General features: G+C 42.0%; 1 protein-coding gene across 1 annotated transcript; it reads right to left on the bottom strand.

Moving 5' to 3' along the window:
• Window positions 1–1,399: 1,399 nt before the first annotated feature.
• LOC127449891 (GTPase IMAP family member 9-like) lies at window positions 1,400–3,196 on the bottom strand. The gene is made up of 2 exons (XM_051713516.1): window positions 2,663–3,196; window positions 1,400–2,399 (listed from the first exon to the last, which is right to left on the bottom strand). Exon 2 carries the CDS (start codon window positions 2,395–2,397, stop codon window positions 1,615–1,617), a length of 783 nt encoding a protein of 260 aa, XP_051569476.1. The 5' UTR covers window positions 2,398–2,399; window positions 2,663–3,196; the 3' UTR covers window positions 1,400–1,614.
• Between the last annotated feature and the right edge of the window lie 7,018 nt (window positions 3,197–10,214).

Raw genomic sequence — 10,214 nt, 5'->3', positions numbered from 1 at the left:
CAAAATGATCTGAAACTGTTTGTGGGGTTGAAACGATGTGTTTCTGAAATATTTTTTGGAGATTAGGGCTTCTTTAAATTCCCATCAGGGTCGATGGATCAGGTTAAACTCAAGGTTTGATATAATTTATGATATTTCACAGATGATGTCATAATTATCATGTGCTCTATTAAGACACATTCACCCGCAGCTGCTGTTGTAGATATTCACTTTTAATGAAGGAATCACACAAAGTCTTACAAACAAATGTTTTCTATTTCTAAAGTGCTGTTGCTGTGACGGATATGAGGTCAAATATGATTTAACGATGATCTTATATGCACAAACACCATAAAAGATCTAACGGGATGAACGGACCCCATCTCTATCAGCTTCTCTGTTTATGAAGGTATATGCAAATAAAAATGATGTCTGTGCATTTTTGACTGCAGTAAGTAACTGTTATTAGGTTTGAATATTGAGTATTGTGATTTTATTTACTGCATGTGGATCAATCATTTAAGCAGTAAAACATGTTGCATGTCTGAAGGTTGTTTTCATTTTTATATGGCACATTACCCATTATCCAAACTCTAAACCTACTGGAACTGTTGCCTTAGAAACGTCATTTAATTCAATTATTACAAATAAATCAAATGAACTCAAAATAACATTTTCAGTCTTTAAAAATCAGATTCAGTCTTCCATCATTGTGTACAATGTCACTGGAATATTATATTGTGAATTTTACATACACATAAATAATACGCCAATCATATAAGATTTTCTTGTAAAGAAAAGACATTGTCATATTTTACATACTTCAGTAACATCACACACTGTCAGTGATTTAATTGACTTACTGTCGGGGTGATGAAGCTCTGGACTGTGTCTGCTTCTGCATTTATTTAATCATTGTGTCACGTATATGCTCTTAAAATCCACCGATATTACAATCTGACATGTGTCCATTTAATGATCATAATAACACGTGTTCATGCAAGTCCAGTAATCAGGTAGGTGGCAACCTTTTTTTTTTTTTTTTTATAAATAATGACTATTCTCAGTTACTTTCATGCAACGTCACCTGTTTTATAAAATGTGTTTTCCCCCACAGATCTGAAGGATATAAACAGATAATTCACCAGATACTTACAAAACTGATAATGTGGGGAAAAAATCACCTGCAAGAACATTCCTGATGAACATATTGTTAAAGAATATGCACACACAATCAATCATTTTAGGAACAAGTCTAATTTGTGAAATGTTTTATTTTGGCAGATATCTGCACATTAGTAGTGTGGATGAAAACAAATGTGTCTTTTCCATATTGCAATGGATATTGAATTATAAGATGTGCTGAAATGTGCCAAAATAAATGTGTGAAATGAGCAGTATTATGTTCTCAACAAAGAACTTACTTTGTATCAGTTTATTTTCATCAGAAAACAATTTTATTGACAATGACTTATTATTCACAATATTGCTGTGAGTTTTCAACATTCAGTCCAGATTGCTGAGGTTATTAGAGGCAAAGACTAGTGATCAGATCATGAGATACACATTATTACTCCCCCATTTGTCACTTTGAGATCCAATGGATTAAATCTTATGAACATCCTTCTGAGATTCTTACTGATCTCCAGTCAGTCCTCTTAACACGGCCCCAACACAACCATTCAGAAATGTTTTAACATCAAGAAAACTTGTATTCCTCATATTATATCCCATGACAAATACAATGACAGCACTGATCACATACAGATATTGAGGTCTGATAAATCTCTGCAGACGGACTCTTATTGATTGAGCTTTGAGGAACATCTCCAGTGTGTAGCAGCTGTTGTTATTTTCAGACATCATTCTGTCAATCTTCTCCAGGAGTTTGATGACCTGATCTCTGTTTGATGGATCTTTATTGTTCAGTAAGTGAAATCTCCCGCCACACTCCTCAACTAGATTAGACAACTGCACATTCTGTTTTATTAGTTGTTCGATTGATTTGTATTTAAGTTCATCTCCATGTGTAAATAGGACAATTGTGTATTTCATAGTGTTCTCACCAAATGTCTGCTTGTATAATGATACCACATCTGCATCTTGTAGAGTGAAAGTATCTACAGAGAAAACCAGAAGCGTCGCGTGGAGTCCTGAAGAGCACATTTTCAATCCTCTCTCTAACTCCATGAGCAGATCGATGTTTCTGGAATGAAAGAAATTTGGAGTGTCAAGAACTGTGATGCTTTTATTTGAAACTTCAGCCGTGTGTTTTTGACATCTGTCAGTGATGGAGGTCAGGCTCCGTCTTGAAGGAAACACATTTTCTCCCAGTATGGTGTTTCCAGAAGCACTCACTCCTGAACCTGTTTTTCCGATCAGCAAAAGCCGAAGATCACGACTGTGTGAGCGCTCCATCACTGAAACACAAGATGATAATGTTTTTAGTTTTATTCATTTACAGTTTAAAGTCTTTTCTACAGTGTGTTTAGTTTCATCTGAGAGGAGTTCTGTATGAGGCAGTGACTCTTCATTATCACACATATGTTCATATAGCGAGAGCAGTTTTTATGAAACAGTGACTGATTACATCATAACAGTAAATGTATGCTTGACCTATATTTACTTAAATGTTTACATATAAATAGTCAGCATATTGCATTGGATATATAATGAGCCTTACCGTTTGTAATTTGTATCAGCCGCCTGTCCAAACGTGATGTTTTTATCTTTTAATGTTCAGGTTTCCTGATCACACAGAACAGTCTGATATCACAGTGTTTGTTCTTCAGTAAAATGGCTCTCACTCGTGAACTTTCACTTTTGGTGGACCCGCCCCTCTTCTGAACTAACTGAATCTTGCTCCATTTTGTTCTTGTTCAATTATTGAACTACATAACTAATATAAAGTCTTTAGCTGAGCTTAAATCAAGATGTAAATCAAGATAAACAAGCCAGTTATGCCCTCCGAAAAACTATCAGAACCGCAAAACGCCAGTACAGGAGCAAGATTGAAGGACAGTTTAACACCACCAACTCTAGAAGCATGTGGCAGGGAATTAACATCATCACGGACTTTAAAGGGAATAAAAACTCCGCCATGAACACCGCTGCCTCTCTACCGGATGAGCTAAATACTTTTTATGCTCGTTTCGAGGGAAATAACATCGCCCTCGCGGAGAGAGCTCTCGCGGCTGAAGCTACAGAGGTTAGTTCACTCTCCGTCTCTGTAGCGGATGTAACCCGATCCTTCCGACGGGTGAATATCCGCAAAGCCGCGGGCCCAGACGGCAATCCGGGCCGCGTCATCAGAGTGTGCGCGAACCAGCTGGCTGGTGTTTTTACGGACATTTTCAACCTTTCCCTCTCTTTGTCTGTAGTCCCCACATGCTTTAAAACGTCCACCATTGTGCCTGTTCCAAAACAATCAAAAATAACGTGTTTAAATGACTGGTGTCCTGTTGCTCTGACACCCATCATCAGCAAATGCTTTGAGAGACTAATCAGAGATTACATCTGCTCTGTATTGCCTCTCTCTCTTGACCCGCTGCAGTTTGCTTACTGCAACAACCGCTCCACTGATGATGCCATTGCATCTACAATACACACTGCTCTCTCCCACCTGGAAAAAAAGAACACTTATGTGAGAATGCTGTTTGTAGACTACAGCTCAGCATTCAACACCATAGTGCCCTCCAAGCTAGATGAGAAACTCCGGGCTCAGGGCTTAAACAGCTCGCTGTGCAGCTGGATCCTGGACTTCCTTTCAAGCAGACACCAGGTGGTTAGAATAGGCAGCAACATCTCCTCATCACTGACCCTCAACACTGGAGCCCCGCAGGGCTGTGTTCTCAGCCCACTACTGTATTCCCTGTACACACATGACTGTGTGGCAACACACAGCTCCAATGCCATCATTAAGTTTGCTGATGACACGACGGTGGTAGGTCTGATCACTGACAATGATGAAACAGCCTACAGAGAGGAGGTGCACACTCTGACACACTGGTGTCAGGAGCACAACCTCTCCCTCAACGTCAGTAAGACAAAGGAGCTTGTGGTGGACTTCAGAAGAAAAGACAGAGAACACAGTCCAATCACCATCAATGGAGCACCAGTGGAGAGAGTCAGCAGCTTCAAGTTCCTGGGTGTCCATATCACTGAGGAACTCACATGGTCCATCCACACTGAAGTCGTTGTGAAGAAGGCTCATCAGCGCCTCTTCTTCCTGAGACGGCTGAGGAAGTTTGGAATGAACCGCCACATCCTCACACGGTTCTACACCTGCACTGTGGAGAGCATCCTGACTGGCTGTATCTCCGCCTGGTACGGCAATAGCACCGCCCACAACCGCAAAGCACTGCAAAGGGTGGTGCGAACTGCCAAACACATCATCGGAGGTGAGCTTCCCTCCCTCCAGGAAATATATACAAGGCGGTGTGTGAGAAAAGCTCGGAGGATCATCAGAGACTCCAGCCACCCGAGCCATGGGCTGTTCTCACTGCTACCATTAGGCAGGCGGTATCGCAGCATCAGGACCCGCACCAGCCGACTCCATGATAGCTTCTTCCCCCAAGCAATCAGACTTCTGAACTCTTGATCTCCCACGATCAAATACATCAGCACTGCACTTTATTACTCTTTTATCTCACACCGGACTGTCATAAATTATATTACTGTTATTATATTATGTCTCTCTTAACAACTGACTATCAACCGACAGCCTGAATGTCAATACAGTACAATACTGTACATTCTATATATATATATATATACACTTTTTTATATATTTTTATTTTTTAATTTTTATTGAATAATGTGTATCTATATAGTATCTATATAGTAAAAATAAAAAAAAAAAAACAGCATATTGTATACTGTACAGTGTATGTTATTATTTGTATATTGTTGAGTGTAATTATGTGTATAACAGATGTTTAAATTGTGTTGTGTTAATTTGATGTTTTAAGTTGTGTAATTATGTATAACAGATGTTTAAATTGTGTTGTGTTAATTTGATGTTTTAAGTTGAGTGTAATTATGTGTATAACAGATGCTTAAATTGTGTTGTGTTAATGTGATGTTTTAAGTTGAGTGTAATTATGTATAACAGATGTTTAAATTGTGTTGTGTTAATTTGATGTTATTGTAAATTGGTATATGTCTCATCACTGTCACGACTGCTATGTTGATCGGAACTGCACCCAAGAATTTCACACACCATTGCACTTGTGTATATGACTGTGTGACAATAAAGTGATTTGATTGATTTGATTTGATTAAATCAAAACCATTATGTTTTTAAAAATTGCAATAATAATAGAAATATTACGGAATTGCAAATGCAGTCAACAATCTTCTTAATATTGCATTTTTTGTCACGTAGAAATGCACATTTGACACATTTGATGTTTGGATTCAAGATGGCGCCGAGTATGGCTGCTGCGTTGCGAGCTCCGACACAACATAGCAATGGTTTGTTTGTTTTGTTTACAATTCTTATGTTTTTTGTCTTGGATGTTGTCTGCCTTATTGTCTACGACAGACAAACACTTTTGGACATTGGCTCGGCGATCTCACACCGTAAACCGGACTTCACATTCCTCAATGCCGACCCGCTGTTTACAAACACGCAAGCGGAGCCCTTTGTCTGGGCAGCACGGCCACGGAAACGCAGGAGGAAAAGAGGAAACAGAGCCGGCGTTCTCATCAGAGTAAGACGCCGCGCAAATCGACCCCCGCTACCCACTATTCTACTGGCAAATGTTCAGTCTCTGGATAACAAGCTCTGCGAGCTGAAAGCTCAGATCTCTTTCCAACGAGAGACGAGGGACTGCTGCGTTATCTGCCTTACGGAAACTTGGATGTCTGCGGAGATTCCAGACTCAGCCATTGAACCCGCGGGGTTCTCCATGCTCCGAGCGGACAGAGCGAAAGACCTCTCAGGTAAAACTAGAGGAGGTGGTGTATGTTTTATGATCAACAAATCCTGGTGTGATCAGAGGAACGTACATTCCATCAAGTCTTTCTGTTCTCCTGATCTGGAATTTCTTATGCTTCTGTGTCGACCATTCTGGCTACCGAGGGAATTCACAGCGGTCATTATCACTGCTGTGTACATTCCCCCACAAGCCGACACAGACCGGGCACTCAAGGAACTGTATGGGAGTATAAGTGAGCAGGAAACCGCGCACCCTGAGGCCGCGTTCATTGTGACCGGGGACTTTAATAAAGCCAGTTTAAAATCAGTCGCACCAAAATACCACCAGCACATTAGTTTGTGTTGTGTTAATGTGATGTTTTAAGTTGAGTGTAATTATGTATAACAGATGTTTAAATTGTGTTGTGTTAATTTGATGTTATTGTAAATTGGTATATGTCTCATCACTGTCACGACTGCTATGTTGATCGGAACTGCACCCAAGAATTTCACACACCATTGCACTTGTGTATATGACTGTGTGACAATAAAGTGATTTGATTGATTTGATTTGATTAAATCAAAACCATTATGTTTTTAAAAATTGCAATAATAATAGAAATATTACGGAATTGCAAATGCAGTCAACAATCTTCTTAATATTGCATTTTTTGTCACGTAGAAATGCACATTTGACACATTTGATGTTTGGATTCAAGATGGCGCCGAGTATGGCTGCTGCGTTGCGAGCTCCGACACAACATAGCAATGGTTTGTTTGTTTTGTTTACAATTCTTATGTTTTTTGTCTTGGATGTTGTCTGCCTTATTGTCTACGACAGACAAACACTTTTGGACATTGGCTCGGCGATCTCACACCGTAAACCGGACTTCACATTCCTCAATGCCGACCCGCTGTTTACAAACACGCAAGCGGAGCCCTTTGTCTGGGCAGCACGGCCACGGAAACGCAGGAGGAAAAGAGGAAACAGAGCCGGCGTTCTCATCAGAGTAAGACGCCGCGCAAATCGACCCCCGCTACCCACTATTCTACTGGCAAATGTTCAGTCTCTGGATAACAAGCTCTGCGAGCTGAAAGCTCAGATCTCTTTCCAACGAGAGACGAGGGACTGCTGCGTTATCTGCCTTACGGAAACTTGGATGTCTGCGGAGATTCCAGACTCAGCCATTGAACCCGCGGGGTTCTCCATGCTCCGAGCGGACAGAGCGAAAGACCTCTCAGGTAAAACTAGAGGAGGTGGTGTATGTTTTATGATCAACAAATCCTGGTGTGATCAGAGGAACGTACATTCCATCAAGTCTTTCTGTTCTCCTGATCTGGAATTTCTTATGCTTCTGTGTCGACCATTCTGGCTACCGAGGGAATTCACAGCGGTCATTATCACAGCTGTGTACATTCCCCCACAAGCCGACACAGACCGGGCACTCAAGGAACTGTATGGGAGTATAAGTGAGCAGGAAACCGTGCACCCTGAGGCCGCGTTCATTGTGACCGGGGACTTTAATAAAGCCAGTTTAAAATCAGTCGCACCAAAATACCACCAGCACATTAGTTTCAACACACGAGGGGACCGGGTTTTGGACCATTGCTACTCTCCGTTCCGGGATGGCTACAAATCCCTCCCCCGCCCACCATTTGGCAAATCGGACCACTCTTCCATTCTGCTTCTGCCCGCTTACAGGCAGAAACTGAAACAGGAAGCACCCACCCTCAGAACGATCCAGTGCTGGTCGGACCAATCAGACTCCACGCTACAAGACTGTTTTGATCACACGGACTGGGAGATGTTCCGGTCCGCCTCTGATGACGACATCGAGCTTTACGCTGATAGCGTAATGTGTTTCATCAGAACGTGTGTAGAGGAAGTGATTCCGACCAGAACTGTGCGAATCTATCCGAATCAGAAGCCGTGGATCAACAGCGATGTTCGCGCGGCACTTAATGTGCGGACCTCCGCTTTTAATTCCGGGAACGCGGAGGAGCATAAACAAGCCAGTTATGCCCTCCGAAAAACTATCAAAACAGCAAAACGCCAGTACAGGAGTAAGATTGAAGGACAGTTTAACACCACCAACTCTAGAAGCATGTGGCAGGGAATTAACATCATCATGGACTTTAAAGGGAATAAAAACTCCGCCATGAACACCGCTGCCTCTCTACCGGATGAGCTAAATACTTTTTATGCTCGTTTCGAGGGAAATAACACCGCCCTCGCGGAGAGAGCTCTCACGGCCGAAGCTACAGAGGTTAGTTCACTCTCCGTCTCTGTAGCGGATGTAACCCGATCCTTCCGACGGGTGAATATCCGCAAAGCCGCGGGTCCAGACGGCATTCCGGGCCGCGTCATCAGAGCGTGCGCGAACCAGCTGGCTGGTGTTTTTACGGACATTTTCAACCTTTCCCTCTCTTTGTCTGTAGTCCCCACATGCTTTAAAACATCCACCATTGTGCCTGTTCCAAAACAATCGAACATAACTTGTTTAAATGACTGGCGTCCTGTTGCTCTGACCCCCATCATCAGCAAATGTTTTGAGAGACTAATCAGAGATTACATCTGCTCTGTATTACCACTCAATCTTGACCCGCTGCAGTTTGCTTACCGCAACAACCGCTCCACTGATGATGCCATTGCATCTACAATACACACTGCTCTCTCCCACCTGGAAAAAAAGAACACTTATGTGAGAATGCTGTTTGTAGACTACAGCTCAGCATTCAACACCATAGTGCCCTCCAAGCTAGATGAGAAGCTCCGGGCTCTGGGCTTAAACAGCTCGCTGTGCAGCTGGATCCTGGACTTCCTGTCAAGCAGACGCCAGGTGGTTAGAATAGGCAGCAACATCTCCTCATCACTGACCCTCAACACTGGAGCCCCGCAGGGCTGTGTTCTCAGCCCACTACTGTATTCCCTGTACACACATGACTGTGTGGCAACACATAACTCCAATGCCATCATTAAGTTTGCTGATGACACGACGGTGGTAGGTCTGATCACTGACAATGATGAAACAGCCTACAGAGAGGAGGTGCACACTCTGACACACTGGTGTCAGGAGCACAACCTCTCCCTCAACGTCAGTAAGACAAAGGAGCTTGTGGTGGACTTCAGGAGAAAAGACAAAGAACACAGTCCAATCACCATCAATGGAGCACCAGTGGAGAGAGTCAGCAGCTTCAAGTTCCTGGGTGTCCACATCACTGAGGAACTCACATGGTCCGTCCACACTGAAGTCGTTGTGAAGAAGGCTCATCAGCGCCTTTTCTTCCCGAGACGGCTGAGGAAGTTTGGAATGAACCGCCACATCCTCACACGGTTCTACACCTGCACTGTGGAGAGCATCCTGACTGGCTGTATCTCCGCCTGGTACGGCAATAGCACTGCCCACAACCGCAAAGCACTGCAAAGGGTGGTGCGAACTGCCAAACACATCATCGGAGGTGAGCTTCCCTCCCTCCAGGAAATATATACAAGGCGGTGTGTGAAAAAAGCTCGGAGGATCATCAGAGACTCCAGCCACCCGAGCCATGGGCTGTTCTCACTGCTACCATCAGGTAGGCGGTATCGCAGCATCAGGACCCGCACCAGCCGACTCCATGATAGCTTCTTCCCCCAAGCAATCAGACTTCTGAACTCTTGATCTCCCACGATCAAAATACATCAGCCCTGCACTTTATTACTCTTTTATCTCACACCGGACTGTCATAAATTATATTACTGTCATTATATTATGTCTCTCTTAACAACTGACTATCAACCGACAGCCTGAATGTCAATACAGTACAATACTGTACATTCTATATATATACTTTTTTCATATATATTTTAATTTTTATTGAATAATGTGTATCTATATAGTATCTATATAGTAAAAACAAAACAAAAAAAAAACAAAAAAAACAAAAACAGCATATTGTATACTGTACAGTGTATGTTATTATTTGTATATTGTTGAGTGTAATTGTGTATAACAGATGTTTAAATTGTGTTGTGTTAATTTGATGTTTTAAGTTGTGTAATTATGTATAACAGATGTTTAAATTGTGTTGTGTTAATTTGATGTTTTAAGTTGAGTGTAATTATGTATAACAGATGTTTAAATTGTGTTGTGTTAAAATGATGTTTTAAGTCGAGTTTAATTATGTATAACAGATGTTTAAATTGTGTTGTGTTAATTTGATGTTTATTGTAAATTGTTATATGTCTCATCACTGTCACAACTGCTATGTTGATCGGAACTGCACCCAAGAATTTCACACACCATTGCACTCGTGTATATGGCTGTGTGAAGCAATA

This window comes from Myxocyprinus asiaticus, chromosome 13 (assembly GCF_019703515.2).
Source record: "Myxocyprinus asiaticus isolate MX2 ecotype Aquarium Trade chromosome 13, UBuf_Myxa_2, whole genome shotgun sequence".
Lineage (NCBI taxonomy): Eukaryota > Metazoa > Chordata > Actinopteri > Cypriniformes > Catostomidae > Myxocyprinus > Myxocyprinus asiaticus.
This window is presented reverse-complemented; position numbering and strand designations above follow the sequence as displayed.

What these genes read in the sequence shown, in the direction of transcription:
- LOC127449891 (XM_051713516.1), bottom strand. Translation starts at nt 2,397, where the DNA reads ATGGAGCGCTCACACAGTCGTGATCTTCGGCTTTTGCTGATCGGAAAA.